At 37.9% G+C, this 13,887-nt stretch overlaps 3 protein-coding genes and 1 pseudogene across 5 annotated transcripts; 2 read left to right on the top strand and 2 right to left on the bottom strand.

Moving 5' to 3' along the window:
* Positions 1-3,104: 3,104 nt before the first annotated feature.
* On the top strand, positions 3,105-6,156 carry LOC148930170 (putative LRR receptor-like serine/threonine-protein kinase At2g16250; annotated as a pseudogene). The gene is made up of 5 exons (XR_016136210.1): positions 3,105-3,236; positions 3,348-3,981; positions 4,784-4,912; positions 5,354-5,382; positions 5,524-6,156. The product of XR_016136210.1 is annotated as a putative LRR receptor-like serine/threonine-protein kinase At2g16250 (transcript).
* Positions 6,124-8,837, bottom strand: LOC125221534 (AP-3 complex subunit sigma). 2 transcript variants are annotated; one of them, XM_089069472.1, is made up of 7 exons: positions 8,641-8,837; positions 8,485-8,527; positions 8,336-8,397; positions 8,159-8,255; positions 6,941-7,011; positions 6,709-6,800; positions 6,124-6,466 (listed from the first exon to the last, which is right to left on the bottom strand). In XM_089069472.1, the coding sequence occupies exons 1-7, from the start codon at positions 8,707-8,709 to the stop codon at positions 6,412-6,414; spliced, it is 489 nt and encodes a 162-aa protein (XP_088925598.1). In that variant the 5' UTR covers positions 8,710-8,837; the 3' UTR covers positions 6,124-6,411. The 2 variants fall into 2 exon arrangements, with proteins under 2 accessions (XP_088925598.1, XP_088925599.1); XM_089069473.1 differs by lacking the exon at positions 6,709-6,800.
* Positions 8,838-8,906: 69 nt separating this feature from the next.
* LOC148930169 (FKBP-like peptidyl-prolyl cis-trans isomerase family protein) lies at positions 8,907-10,945 on the top strand. The gene is made up of 9 exons (XM_089069471.1): positions 8,907-9,131; positions 9,481-9,536; positions 9,614-9,669; positions 9,909-9,966; positions 10,102-10,176; positions 10,246-10,335; positions 10,416-10,493; positions 10,574-10,614; positions 10,692-10,945. Exons 1-9 carry the CDS (start codon positions 8,942-8,944, stop codon positions 10,717-10,719), a joined length of 672 nt encoding a protein of 223 aa, XP_088925597.1. The 5' UTR covers positions 8,907-8,941; the 3' UTR covers positions 10,720-10,945.
* A 53-nt stretch (positions 10,946-10,998) lies between these two features.
* On the bottom strand, positions 10,999-13,085 carry LOC148930168 (BTB/POZ domain-containing protein At5g60050-like). Its single transcript, XM_089069469.1, has 2 exons — positions 11,721-13,085; positions 10,999-11,482 (listed from the first exon to the last, which is right to left on the bottom strand). The coding sequence occupies exons 1-2, from the start codon at positions 13,068-13,070 to the stop codon at positions 11,204-11,206; spliced, it is 1,629 nt and encodes a 542-aa protein (XP_088925595.1). The 5' UTR covers positions 13,071-13,085; the 3' UTR covers positions 10,999-11,203.
* Between the last annotated feature and the right edge of the window lie 802 nt (positions 13,086-13,887).

Genomic DNA, 13,887 nt, shown 5'->3' with positions numbered 1-13,887 from the left:
ATAAATTGAGTCATGTATTCGTGAAAATTTATCACCTATTTTCTTTTACTAGTATATACTCTCTAACTTCTACTACAAGTTATTGATTTCTTTAGGGTACGAGATTTATGAAAATGATATTTATTGAATAAGTAAATAAAATAAAATACTTCCTAAATAAAATAAGATACCAAAAAAAATATAAAAAGTTGATACAACGTACCGAGCCACCCTATATCCTACTGTACAAGACACCACACCAATGACACCACATGCCATTTATGATTGAAAATCCATAATATTCACTTCGTCATTTAAAATTAATAACTATTTTCAGTTTAGTCCATCTCTTAAAATTATGTACTTTCTATTTAATAATAAATTATTTTTTTTTTAATGAGATGAGATCCATTTTTCATTAACAGGATTTCAATATTTCAATTTATCTCTTATTTAATCAATTGATCGTTAAAACTGATACACTTTTAAAAATTCATACTAGTATTTTTAAAAGACATAGTAATAAAATCAATATCTATTTATTGGGTAGGATTATTAATTGACACAACCAATATTTTATTGACTCTTTGGAACAATTATTTCCAACGCCTTCCACCAAAAAGACAATTAATATTATCTCCAAATTCCGTAGGATTCTTAATAATATGTACGTAGGGGAGGAGAGTGTTAGGGTGCTATCACCTCTTAAAATAATATCTTACTACCATTCTTAGCCAATTATTTGTACACGTGAACGAATAATAAGCTGTCATGTAACATATTTTTTATTTTTTTAAAAAAAAACATGGCCATCAATCTTTAACACTATATACAACAATTCTTCTCGGTAGCGTTTATAATATTGCAGTATATATGGTGTCACTTTAAGAGGTGTTGTCATTTTAACACAGACATATGTACGTAATTACTATTGTTTTATATGCTTATAACATTTGATTAAAAAAATACACAAGTTATTCAACGCATAAGAGCATTCCCAATGGTCCGGCGATAACACTCGGCGATTTTTCGCCGAATATCGCCGACCGTTGGGAGTGTTTCGGCGTTTTTTCGGCGTTAATTCTACCGAATTAACGCAGACTCCCGCTGCATCGCCGAGTTATCGCCGAATCATCGGCGCCCACTGTAGGTGCGATTCGGCGATAAATCGGCGATTTTTTTTGTTTTTTTTTCCAACGGCTATAATTCCAAACCTATATATAATTCCTCCTCCTCCTCCATTCATCACACACAATCTTCATTCTCTCAATTTTTCAATCTCATTATCTCAGTCTTCAATCTTCAAAATTATGAGTTCAAGTAGGAAAAATTCCCGAAAAGGTAAGGGCAAAGAGCCGAGTCCGCAAATTCCCAACCCCGCTGCTGATTCAAATCAGCAGTGGATGAACTCGTTGTTGTCGATGGGTTCTCCTCCCGGCCAATATCCATATGCGGGTCCGTCCCCATTGCAGACTCCTCCGGTGCGCAGACTTTCTCCGGATCCTGATGGGCCTCCCGCCGGACGTCCCTCCCTCTTAATTTTTTAAATCTTTGTTTTTTATGGTTTTTTATTTGTAGTTTTTTTTTTCTCGTTGTATTATATTTTGCAATGATTAATACAACGATGAATTGTTCATTCACATTTGTAGGGAAAATTAAACAATATTAGTGATGATGTAAAAATGAAATGTTGAGTTAGGGAAAAATAAGGGAGAAATAAGGGAGAAACCATTGGAGCAGTTGGCTAAAAACTGAGGATAAATTTTGGTGCTGATGTGGCGCTGATGTGGCAGGAGTTAGGGAGAAATAAAAGAGTTTTTAGGGAGAGCATTAAGATTTAAGAATGCTCTAAGGGCGCGCATCTCATTCATTTACAAACTTAAAATCATTTTTAAAATAATTTATACCAATCACTTACACTAAATTTAAAATTTTCACTATTTTGAGTGTATGTTTCACAAAATTTTTACACTAAATTCAAAATTTTCACTAAATTTTTGCAATAACTCCATATTTGATATTGTTTTATAAAAAAAATGTAAAAACAAATTTGTGTTTTACATAAATTTTCATATAAATAATGAGATTTAGTGTATAATTGAATAGGTCTAAGATCCTATTGTCACAATAATGATGCATTCATTATCAACTGTATAGTGGCCATTAATAGTAATTGCAATTAATGGAGATAACTACGACTCAATCATTCAATGCAATACACTAAAAAAAAGAGATAATTTATGCTCGGACAAAGTTGTCCATGGACCATGAATACCAAAAATTCTGATATACTAGTAGCATAAATTATCAGAATATTTTACTGCGACAGTTTTTTAGTGGCAAATTATGACCGCTGGTAAAATTACCGATGGATTATCACGAACTTTGATTAAGCAACAATTATTTGTAGTATAAGAACACTTTTTCCGAGGTAGATAATAGAAGAACATAAATTGAGAGTCAAGTGTATAAAATAAGTTTATAATTTATTTTAGCACTCCATAATTTTAATTTCTAGAAAGTTTTTCAATTTTAAAAAATGAAAAAGGATTATGTGAATTGGGCGGGAATTTCAGCGATCAAACCCTTACGGATCATAGTAAATCCCATCCGGATCTGCTGCCGCCGGCCCGCCGGCAAACCGTGAACTTTCTACTTCCCATAATTTGCAGAGAGATAAAAACAACGCAAAGCTAAAGGTAGAGGGAGAGGAATGGTCTGAACCTTGCTTTTTCTCTCTCTACAACCATATTGTTATCCATCATCATCAGCATTCATTATTTGTATCAAAGCAATTCTCTGTCTTTCCACCTAAAATCCAGAATTTTTTTCTTTTTTCTATTCGGAATTCTTCTATTCTATCTCACCTGTCAATATATGCAACTGAGAAGAGAATGAGCGGAGGCGGAGTTTGGAGATTGGAGATTGAATCACTGCATTTGATTCGGTTCTCGTGAAGATGAGCTCCTTAGCAAATCTGGTTTGTTGCTTTCTTTGCCATTTTATGTACTCACTTCAAAGCCAAGTAAAATTGGACGCAAATCATGGTATTGTGATTCGTTCAACTAGTGATACGTGAATGCGAGGCGGAAATTCTGCTGAATTTCAATGAGGTTGCTGCAGAAATGGTGGATCGGTGGAGCAGAATATTGTTAATTTTTCGTAGCTTCAGTTTTGTCTCTGTTTGTGCATACATTGGAGCAGCAGTTGCTGGTGTCAAGGGAAGAGAGATTGGCTTTGTTTCGATTGAGATCTTCGTTAGGGTTGAGAGCGAGTTATTGGCCTATTAAATCCGATCCGTGCACTTCATGGGCGGGTATAGAATGCACCAATGGCAGGGTTACTGAATTCAATATATCAGGATTTAGGAGAACTCGGAGGGGAAGTCGAAATCCTCAATTTTCAGTGGATGCACTCCGGAGTTTTCAGTTGTGGTGTCTATTGGTGAACTGTTGATTGTATGCAAACGAAAGGGGGTGACAACAAGTCAAAGGAGTAAGATCCAGCTGGTGGAAGTTCACCAACCCCAGGAGTCTTGAACTTTTCAACTCAGGGTGATGCATTTACGTACCAACAGATTCTTCAAGCTGCTAGTGAATTCAATGACGCAAATCTTATCAAGCACGATCATTCTGGTGATCTCTTTTCTGAGAAACTTGAATATGGAATCCCTGTAATTATATAAAGAAGATAGATTTACAGTCATCATCAGTTAAAAGGGAAACATACATGTCCGAGTTGGAAATTTTCAGCAAGGTTTCCCATCCTAGACTGGTCCCTCTCTTAGGGCATTGTTTGGAGAACGAGAACGAGAAGTTTCTTGTTTACAAAAGCATACCAAATGGAGACTTGTCCAGTTCTCAGTTCTCTGTTCAAGAAAAGCAAACCAGATGATGATAGTTTACAGTCATTGGACTGGATAACTAGACTTAAAATTGCAATAGGAGCTGCTGAAGGTCTATCTTACTTGCATCAAGAATGTACTCCACCGCTTGTTCACAAGTAGCTTGGTTCAATCAACGCTTAACTGTTAACTAATGACACAGAAAATGCATTGAAAGAGTAAATGTTTCTGCATGGTTCGATTGTGTTTTGTTACCTTTGATCTGTTATATTGATGTATTACCTATATGACTACACATAGAATGTAAGATATCCCATTGTCTTATGTACCTAAATTTCCTGTTCATTGTCTTAGACTATAACTCTAGCTAGTCATTGAGTATTATCAGACTTGCGTCTGGAGAATTGTTGTGCTGTTTTCCTACCATTTTTGGTTATCGATGCAAGTTAAACGTTGTAACTTTTTACCCCATATAACTGATAAGCTTTCTCTGAATTTGTTTGATTCATGCACATTTCTTGAATGGTAAGATCATTTAATGGGTATAGGAGTAAAGGAATGGTTGGGATTGGGACGACAATTCTGTCTAGTTCTGTCTAGTTTTCCATCCCATTCACTTTATTTCAACAAAGGCAGCATGGACATATTCTTTTAAGTTATTGGCGATTTATGACTTAAAAAAATTCCTATGACACTGAAGTTAATGCATAGTTGGTTTTATCATTGTTTTGTGACATATTTTGGGTCTACTCCGATGCCTGTTCTTTCTGTGCTCAATCTTCGCTTGAGCGAGAGTTTAATGTATTTATATAATTTCAAATCCTTATGGTAACAAGTAATAAGTCATTGAAAGAAAAAGTGGAGAAGAACTTCTATATTGATAAATTGTCTATTGTCTCTGTTTTGACCCTCTAGTCTTCCCATGTACAATGACTTCTTCGATTTCTTGTATTCCTGAAGGGACATTCAAGCCAGCAGCATCCTGCTTGATGATAAATATGAAGTGCAGTTGGGAAGCTTGAGTGAGGTTTGTGCCCAAGAAGGAGATTTTCATCAAAATAAGATCACAAGATTACTACGGTTCACACAGTGAGTATTTCCTATTTGGATCCCGATTGCTGATTTATTTATTATTCTGAAGTTTTCAATTTTTCAAATGAACTTCAAGACAACAAATACTGAATCTTCAATAGTAATGAGGTTTTGTTTGTTGAATATGAAAGCTTGTGATCTTATCTTTCTTTCACAATATCCCTGAACATATTCATTTTGGGATGTTGAAGCTGTTTGGTTCACTCTTCAACAGAATGTTTTAATTGTTGGGAATTTGTTTAATGCACTCTTTGTATTTAATATTGACATATAGTATATAATTCTCTGATGCTGCACCAATTATACTGCCATTATTTTCAGCTGAACATGAACATTATAACTTTACATACAGCTTGTTCTGTAGATTATGACCTACTTATTTTTTCTGTATCTTGCAATTTTTTGTCGAGATAGTGACTGTTCCCCCCTTGTATGCAGGTCTCTGGACCAAGCTGCTTCAAGTTCAGGTATAGTTACTTCCTTTATTTTGAGTCTGTGCTAATTTTTAAGTCTGGACATGCTTGTCCACATAGCAAGTTATGATCACGTGTTGATGTCATATCTAATGATCCAAAGTTCCAAACATTCTCTTCTATCCCTATGATCAGGTACGCTTAATGGAACGTGTGCCTATGACGTATACTGCTTCGGGAAGGTATTGCTCGAGCTTGTGACCGGTAAGCTAGGCTTGAGTTCATCCACCAACACCACCATGAAAGAGTGGTCGGAAGCAACGCAAACGTACATTAGTATGTACGACAAGGAGCTAGTCACAAACATCGTGGACCCTTCATTAGTCATTGATGAGGATCTCCTGGAAGAAGTATGGGTGATGGCAATAGTCGCGAGGTCTTGCCTCAATCCCAAGCCGACAAGGTGTCCCCTAATGCGCCACGTCCTCAAAGCTTTGGAAAATCCTCTGAAGGTGGTAAGAACCACAACAACCTCTAGAGGGTCATGGAGTGCTGCTCTATTTGGTAGCTGGCGGCAGGGTTCTTCAGCGGCCATGTCCCACAAAGCTGAAGGCAGCAACAGTTTCAAGCACTCGGGAATGACGGGGTCTATAGGGAGCGGGTGGATTGGTTCATTGTCAAACAGACGACATTCGAAGGAGATCTTCCTTGAGCCTTTGGATATGGAGAATTAGATAGGGAATGGTTTGTTTCTTCTGTTTGTATTTTATTTGATTTATTTGGGGACGAGTAAAATAAAATAAAAAAAATATTCTTTTTCATCTAGAAAGAAAAAAAGGACATTATTCACATCACAAAACTAAAAGAATGAGCAAGACAGATCAATTAACTATACAAAAGCATGAACTAATGCCATTCAAGAATTTTGTTAAAGGTATGATCATGTCAAATGTTCATTCTAAAAAGAAGAGGATTTTGTCTTTCAGCGTGAACACAGGTTGATTTCCAACATCATTTGCCAAAAAAGGGTTGTTATCTTTAGTCTTCAAACTCGAAGAAACTACTACGAAAGATTAGTTGCTATCATCTCTGCCAACCAGGAATAGATGGAATCATTGTATTGACATTCTTTTCCAACCTGCATAAAATAATCTGGTTATGCCTTCAATCCACACACACAGGCACACACATCGTTATTGAAGCATTAGTAATAATAGGCTCAAAGAAATTTAAAGATGAGAAGGGCTATAAATAGGTGAAAAAGAAGCATCATAGACTGTTAAGACACATGCGCTTTCAGGTTTTGGGCGCGATGAATTAAGACCCTACGGCGCAGCAGGGATGCCTATCGCAAATTCGCAATACTACACGCACACACACCTTGAGATTGCATCAACTGCATTGACCACCTCTTCAGAACTTGTTTCAAGCACTTGTCCACCTAATATGATTTCATCTAAAATCATATGGATCTGAAGAACAAATCGCGCTGGAAATGAGCAAATTTGCTATAACAGCATGAATCGTAAAGCTTGTTACAGCATATGTAATAAGCAACGAGCTAAAGTGACATGTTTGAAAGCACTTTGGTATTGCTAAGAAAGAAATCTACCTTGTAAAAATTGAACACTATGTGAAGCTCGCATACCTCTCTGAAACAATTGTTCAATGTCTCCACAAATACTGTATTCGTTCAAAGATGTTAAAAATAATAGACATAACAAGAAATAGCACAATAGACGAGTTTCACATGCAAAAAATTAAAGGTATACTATTTCTTTTCTATCAACATCATAAGAATCTAGTGATTCAGACATGGAACATATAACTAAAAGGAAGTACAATAACTATAAACATAACATGATTAAAGATAAAAGAGTGTACTCCAAGAAAAGCCACCATTCCCTCTCAAAGCATAGACATATTTAGGCGACGCTGATCTGCCAGTCAAACTAAGAAACTACCCCAAGAATAGCAGTGCTCCCTCCGTCCGCGAATAGGAGCCGGTTTTTCTATTTCAGTCCGTCCGCGAATAGAAGCCCCGGTTCATTTTTACTTTAAATGGTTATAGGCCCCACATTCCACTAACTTATTCCACTCACATTTTATTTAAAACTAATATATGTAAGAGGGACCTATATACCACTAACTTTTTTCCACTAACTTTTTTCCACACTTCTTAAAACCCGTACTGAAAAGAAATGAGACTCTTATTCGCGGATGAAGGGAGTATATGTTAAGACAAGGCAAGTACAACTATTCATCAATTTCTGTTGGTGGTGAATGCTTAGAATATATGAGATGATGAATAAGACTGACAGTCTGACTAACCTCACCATAACGAAGAGATGATTTCATATCGTCTCAGTTACAGAACAAGTCTGTTATTGTTGTGCTACACCACTAGTACTCACTTTACCAAAGAATTCATGCGCGGTTCAGAACCCTCACCACCTAAAGACTCCATTCCTCGAACCTTATTATATGTAACTACCAGTAAGACGGCGTCGTCGGCTACTCTCTACGGGTGTTTGGTTTATGTCATTGTCGTGCTTTTTCATCTTCAACATACAATAAACACACGAGTAGCATAATCTTGAACTATGTATCGAAAAACCACATTTCCATGCCGTGTTCGTGTGCTTTACAAGTCTTGGTCTAACGCGTCGTTTATCTCTAAAATTCGTGCTAAATACGGTCTCATGTCAAGGATTACCACAGTAACAGATAGTCCTACTTATGCAGAAGTTCTGTAAAAATGGTAGCTAGAGTCTCGAGAATCAAATATAAAAAAACCAGGTCCAACCATAAATTAAACTTGGAAGAATACCTTGCATCAGATCCATCATCGCTAGCTCATTTTCAGATTTGTCGAATATGAAGACAAAGTAGAGTGTTGCAAAAGTCTTGTAAACAAGCCGCACATTCTGCAAATTGATCAAACACGCCATTTCAAAAATCAAACCTCAAAAACAAGCAATTCAAAATCCCCAATCCTAAAACTCACCGGCCCGAAAAGAGAATCCGCTTTAACGAAATTACTAACGTTCTCTGCTCTACTGCATAAAACTGCACGCATTGATCTATGATTTCACTTCTCATACCGAAAATTGAAAATCAGAAATTAATTTTTGATTGAAAAGAAACACGACTGACTTCTGTAAATGCTCCGAACCAGCTCCTGCTGCTTCTCCGGTGGCTAATGAAGCAAATAATGAAAAATTAATTCAGCTGGCAATAACAATTAACAGATCTAATGGTTCAAAAATGGAACCATAATTATAGGTTAATTGGAGGATAAATGAGGCAAACCTGAAATTCATAGAATTTGATGAGGCGAGGCTTGCCTTGATCGTTCATTATGATCACTCCTCGTATCATTTTCGCCACCGATTTTGCGCGACTTCACTCCTGTTTTTGTGTATGAGTCAGATCAAGAGAAGGCCGCGCGCGTTTAAATCACAAGAGTCGTGTTTTATATCGACGATATAGGCAGATTAATTATGACTGGGCATTTTATGTCAAATGTGAAATTGTGGCTACAAATGGTTACGATATAATCCCTTCACTCTGCAAATCATAACTGCTTTTGCTTAACTGACAACAAAGGGAAATGGAACTCTCTCTCCTCCTTCACCATCCACTCAAGCCCATCTTCCCCCACCACTCTCTCTCATCTTCTTCAACAAAGAGACGCTCGTACACGAATACGACGTCGTTCTGTTGCCGCTGTTCATCGACCTCTGTCCAGAAATTGCATTTGGAGGGGCGGAGGGCGCTGCTGAGCTCTCTTCTTGCTGCAAGTTAGCATTTTTTATAACCCCTTTGGCTTAATATTTCTTGGGTTCGCTATTTGATTGAGGGAATTGTGATTTTCTGTATTCGTGATCGAATCGAATTAAGTATTGGGCATTTGAATGATAGAAATCTTCCCCATTCAAAATTCGGTTGGTTTTGACAGAGGAGTTTTTAGTTAATTGATTTCATCTCTCCGTAAATGGTTTCATGTGATGTAGTGAATCTTTCAATTAAATGGTTTCATGTGATGTAGTGAATCTTTCAATTACTACTATATAGGATTCTTTCTCCTAGAATTTTTATATGGAATTCTAAATTAACAAGTTATTGCATTTTTAATGATTTATCTATCAGCTGCTGGGATTTCGTTATGTGAAGCAGCTGGTGCAGTGAGCACAAGTAGAAGAGCTGTGAGCCATTTTCATATTTTTACCCCAAAAAAATGTTATTCTGGGTTTGGTGACAGTAATTTTTTTATATGCTGCAGCTGAGAGGAGCAAAAGTTCCTGAAAGTGAATTCAAAACTCTCCCAAATGGTCTGAAGTTAGTACTACTATATGATAACATCTCTCAGATTCTTCCTTTACTAATATTGATTTTAACTATTGCTTATATAGTTCAGACAACGTGGGTTTGTATCGATGTTAATCTGAATTTGGGCACTTCTGTATCCTATGATCACAGCTTAAACTTGTATATTTATGCTGTCTGTGTTATAGCATTATCATTCTATTACAGCAAGGCATCAGTTGGTGTATTTGATGATAGGCTTGAATTTGTAGGTACTATGATTTGAAGGTGGGAGACGGACTCGAAGCTGTCAAGGGATCTCGGGTTGCAGTATGACTGTGGCACAGTAAATTTTAATATCTAAATACATGGATTTGCAAATGTTGGATTCTTTATGTTGGATTTATATCTGTTGTTGTAATGAAGGGAAACTCAGTGCTGTGGTAAATGCATTGCGTTTGTTAGGTGCATTACGTAGCCAAGTGGAAAGGCATCACGTTTATGACTAGCAGACAAGGCATGGGAGTTGGTGGTGGAACGGTAAGTAAGGATGTTTGAGTTGGTGTGTGTGATTGAGGATGGAGTATTACGATTAATGTTGTGTTGTAGCCGTATGGATTTGATGTTGGTCAATCTGAGAGAGGAGCGGTTCTTAAAGGATTGGACTTGGGAGTTGAAGGCATGCGTGTCGGGGGCCAGGTGAGTGAGTGAGACTCGGATCAATCTCCCACATGCTTCAAATTCGACCACTCAAAGCTAGCTTGTGTTGCATAATGCAGAGACTGCTGATTGTACCTCCTGAGCTAGCATATGGAAGTAAGGGTGTGCAAGAAATTCCTCCCAATGCAACCATTGAGGTACTTGTATTTCATAGGAGTACTATTATATTACACTTCTATGAGCCAAACAGAGAAAATTACTTACGAATTTTATGCAGCTTGACGTAGAGTTGCTGGCGATCAAACAGAACCCTTTCGGGTATGCAGTTCCTCCAAATGTGTTTTTCTTCTCATTTGATGCAACAGTGTTTCATGTTGTGATTTTGTGTGGTGCAGGTCGGCCGTTAAGATTGTTGAAGGATGATTTCACTGTCAATGGATGCTCGGATTTTAATCTTCGTTTTCATGTCTATTCATCTACTCTTGATTCTTGCAGAGTATATACATGATAATGTAACAGGTTTTCATGTCTATTCATCTACTCTTGATTCTTGCAGAGTATGCATGAGAGTGTAACAGATATTCGTATCTAAAATGTATGGATGAAATTCAATCTTATAAATGTCACTCACAATCGATTTATTGTTCAACTGATATTATCAAGTTTAAACAAAACCCAAACAAACCAAGACAAAACAAGTAGTGGCATATTAACTGCAACTTCATCATTTGTTTCTTCTAAGTTATAGCAACATCCATTCTCAAACATATACATGGCCAGTAAAGTAGTTCGTCACAGACATTAAAAAGAAGACGACTCCTGCCTTACTGCAACTTTCAAAGGGAAAAAAGATGGCAATAGTCTATTTACAAAGCGATGGATCTCCTCCTACCAAGACCCAAAACCATTACTCGGAAAGGTCTGCCTGTGCGGGTCTGTTGGCACGACGAAACCAAGTAGTAAATGCATCCACCAAGTGGGGGCAGTCATCAATGTTCCGAGTTGAGAAGCTAAGACACTGCTGCAACAATTCCTGTGAATCTGATATAGGGAGAGTCGATATGATCCTCAAAAATATGTCTTCCAGCTCCACATACAGCGACATACTGTTCGACCCCATGATCGGTACCCTCTCTTTGCAGATAATCAACACCGGCAGCCAATCCCTCACTAGCTTCATCCTCACCTGCATAACCCACTTTTACCTTTTATGCATGAACAATCAAATTCTACCCTTCAAACTTAAACAATGAAATTCCATTTCTTAGCCATTTTTAGATCACACACAGTTCTGTCTCAAATTCTCAATGAAATACCATCAAAATAAAATACAGCTGAGGAAACATACATTGATATATAAACATCGATACATATGGATTGAATATTCACACCAAACATGAACACAAAAGCATCAAAATGGTAACCTGTCTTGCAGCCAAGATATTCCCCGTGACGACTGCACTAGCAAGCCGGCAGGTGCAGCGAAGCACTACAGAGGGTAGTCCCGGAAAGAAAGCACGCCATAGATCATCGAGAAACGCCCTCCTCAAATCCGCCGTGAGCGATGCCTGCTCGCTCCATGCCTTCACGGCTGTATCCGCCACTCTCAGCTCAATCATCCTCTCCACCAGCCACAGAACGTGCTTCAAATTAGTCATTGCCGTGTGCAAATTCAGCCTCTGGATAACCTCCGTCTCGTCGTGGCTGCCTCTGAAGTCCGGACTCGAGTACTCCTCCAACGACTGCTTCACGACTCTCAAACTCTTGTCGAACGCCGCATCGAGAACTTTCCTCGCAGTCTCCCTCGACGAGAAGTCCCTCAGCAGCTTTGCGACGAACGCCTTCGCGAAGGCCATGTTCGAATTGCTGTGGATTGCGGAGAGGATCAATCCGTGAAGCATTTCCTCGGATGAATCATTTTTCAGTGGAGAAACTCTGGCGAGGAGCTCTTTTGATTCTTCCTCACTCAGTAGAGGAATCAAACTTAAGATCCTCTTTTCATCATCTTCCGACCACGGCACTGCCTCGATGAATCTCACACAAGCTTTAACGCAATCTTCAAACAACAATTCAAGCGCGATCGGGAGCAAATCAAGCGCGGTCGACAGGTTATCAATCGCAAACAACAAATCATCAGAGTAGAGGAGTTTGAGCACTGTCACGTAGTCATCCATAGAATCATAAACAGCCGGAATACGATGAGTAATACGATGGATTTTGAAGCAATTCTCTTCATCCATCGACGAAGCCGCGTCGCTCTTCTGCTGCCAGCGGTCGGAGAGAAGCGCGGCGAAGTATTTCGATCGGCGAAGAACTCGTGAGTGCAAATAGATCTGAGTCTCGGGGGAAGCAATCGAGCTCGATTCGGAGAAAGCATCGTCGCAATCGAATGAAGAAGACGGCTGATGGTCGAGGCGGAGAGCGAGGACGACGTCTGCGGTGGACTGATCGTTGAAATCAGCGGCGGAGGAGGACGGAGGGAAGTGGAATAGAGAATGGGAGGCGGTGCGGCGGAGGAGAGGCGGTTTGCGAGGCCTTTCGGTTAGGGATTCGTCGGATAAATCGATGACAGCGAGAGTGGAGGGGAGGCAGGTGCTGCTGCTGCTGACGCGCTGCTTCTTCTTCGGCGCATTGACGGCCGTGCCGGCGTCATCGGCCGTCGACATTGAGAGGGAGAGAGAAAACGGTTTAGCGATTGTGGTGAGGACGAAATCGATAATTCGAGAGGAATTGAGAAATGAGAATATTGATGCAGGTGGGCCCTGGCCGTTCATTTGATGCGTGATTGTGTGCCCGTGCCCAGGGGTGATTTTGGTATTTCATGTTTTGATTCCTTATGAAGTACTGTTGTTGTGGATAAGGATCACCACATATACAACTATACAAGCATACAACCTTCCTCCGTATGTCAACCAAATTAGGTGAATTGAGAGATATTTTAGAAAATTTTGTTTTACAAATACTCCCTCCGTTTCATAGTAATTCATTTCCTTTTGACGTAGAAATTAAGAAAAATTGTATTATGTGAATTAAATAAATGAAGAATAATGTGCAAATTAAAAAAAAGTAGAGAAATGAAAAAAGAGAAAAATAAGAAAGAGTAAAATAAATGTAAAAAATGTGTTGATTTTTTATAAAAAAAAAGAAATGACTCTATTATTATGGAACGTACCAAAATGACAAAATGACTCTATTATTATGGAACGGAGGGAGTAAGTGAAAAGAGAAAATATATATTTATATTAATGTGAAAAATAATTTTTATAAAAAACATATAATATGTTGTTTTAGAATAAATTATTAAAAAAATGTGTCGCATTTATTATAAGAAAAATTAACAACATTATATACCCTCTCTATCATATTAAGTGCGTAGTCCGTAGATACCCATAGATTAAGAAAATAGGAGTAATACACATTGGATTAAAAATAAATAATAATAAAATAAAATAGCTAACTAAAAATAAAATAAAATTGAAGGAATAGTAAAATAAATAATTTAAAGAAAGAAGTAAAATTATTTTTCTTAAAAGTACCCATATATAAATGAAACAAAAAAGAAAGAGAAAAGTGTAATGTCGCTCAGACACT

This window comes from Salvia hispanica, chromosome 3, assembly GCF_029641045.1.
Source record: "Salvia hispanica isolate PSC_SH4W2 chromosome 3, Shi_PSC_v1, whole genome shotgun sequence".
NCBI classification, from domain to species: Eukaryota; Viridiplantae; Streptophyta; class Magnoliopsida; order Lamiales; family Lamiaceae; genus Salvia; species Salvia hispanica.
The sequence above is the reverse complement of the archived record's forward strand: the minus strand, read 5'-3'. Positions and strand labels throughout refer to the sequence as shown.

What these genes read in the sequence shown, in the direction of transcription:
- LOC125221534 (XM_089069472.1), bottom strand. Translation starts at nt 8,709, where the DNA reads ATGATACGAGGAGTGATCATAATGAACGATCAAGGCAAGCCTCGCCTC. An exon ending in TCAAATTCTATGAATTTCAG is followed by an intron (nt 8,528 to 8,640) that starts GTTTGCCTCATT and finishes TTGCTTCATTAG; the next exon opens with CCACCGGAGAAGCAGCAGGA. An exon ending in GCAGTTGATGCAATCTCAAG is followed by an intron (nt 6,467 to 6,708) that starts GTGTGTGTGCGT and finishes TATTTTATGCAG; the next exon opens with GTTGGAAAAGAATGTCAATA.
- LOC148930169 (XM_089069471.1), top strand. Translation starts at nt 8,942, where the DNA reads ATGGAACTCTCTCTCCTCCTTCACCATCCACTCAAGCCCATCTTCCCC. An exon ending in TGAGCACAAGTAGAAGAGCT is followed by an intron (nt 9,537 to 9,613) that starts GTGAGCCATTTT and finishes TATATGCTGCAG; the next exon opens with CTGAGAGGAGCAAAAGTTCC. An exon ending in TGGGAGTTGGTGGTGGAACG is followed by an intron (nt 10,177 to 10,245) that starts GTAAGTAAGGAT and finishes GTTGTGTTGTAG; the next exon opens with CCGTATGGATTTGATGTTGG.
- LOC148930168 (XM_089069469.1), bottom strand. Translation starts at nt 13,070, where the DNA reads ATGAACGGCCAGGGCCCACCTGCATCAATATTCTCATTTCTCAATTCC. An exon ending in ATATCTTGGCTGCAAGACAG is followed by an intron (nt 11,483 to 11,720) that starts GTTACCATTTTG and finishes TGGGTTATGCAG; the next exon opens with GTGAGGATGAAGCTAGTGAG.